Raw genomic sequence first — 643 nt, 5'->3', positions numbered from 1 at the left:
TCTTTTTTGAAAAGATGGATACTTTAGGTTAAACTGTTTTTGGTTATCTTTCTTTGAATTTTTGTTCCTTGACTTTTTAAAGCGAGTTTAGTTCAAGCTGGACTAAAAAAAGACCAACTTGAAACAACAGCATTGAAACCAACAACAGCAATAGAAAAAAACAACTCAACCGATCTCAAGAACAACAACGATAACAACAATAAACCACCACAACCACCACCACCAACAACAGCAGCAACAACCACAATATTAAGACATTCAACTACAGCAACAGCAAAACCAAACAAAATGTCACTTTATTTCAGTATTGTGGTGCTCTCTGATGTCTAGACTTTTAATATATTTTTTTTTCAACCCAGATCCATTTGGTTGCCATGGATTCATCACAATGTCTTCCAACAGCGAGTTTGAAATCGGTCTACAATCCATGAGCACAGATCTGGAGATTTTCATTGACGAACGTTGTTGTAAGTGTAAAGACAAGACATTGGCTTTGCTATTCCTTTGTTCGTGTGCTTTTGTGTTTGTTTGTGTGTGCGCGCGCGTATGAGTGTGTGTGTGTGTGTGTATGTGTGTTTGTGTGTGTGTGTGTATGTGTGTGGGTGTGTGTGTGTGTGTGTTTGTGTGTGTGTGAGTGGGGGGG

At 38.7% G+C, this 643-nt stretch overlaps 1 protein-coding gene across 1 annotated transcript in view; it reads left to right on the top strand.

Annotated features, from left to right (window-relative positions):
- Nucleotides 1-359: 359 nt before the first annotated feature.
- Nucleotides 360-643, top strand: part of LOC101850464 (trinucleotide repeat-containing gene 18 protein) — a gene marked incomplete at its 5' end in the record, with an annotated part of 3,829 nt that continues 3,545 nt past the window's right edge. The window contains 1 exon segment of the mRNA XM_005092186.2: nt 360-467. Within this exon segment, the coding sequence (XP_005092243.2) occupies nt 360-467 (108 nt within the window).

The sequence above is a fragment of the Aplysia californica genome, unplaced genomic scaffold (assembly GCF_000002075.1).
Source record: "Aplysia californica isolate F4 #8 unplaced genomic scaffold, AplCal3.0 scaffold00042, whole genome shotgun sequence".
NCBI lineage: Eukaryota > Metazoa > Mollusca > Gastropoda > Aplysiida > Aplysiidae > Aplysia > Aplysia californica.
This window is presented reverse-complemented; position numbering and strand designations above follow the sequence as displayed.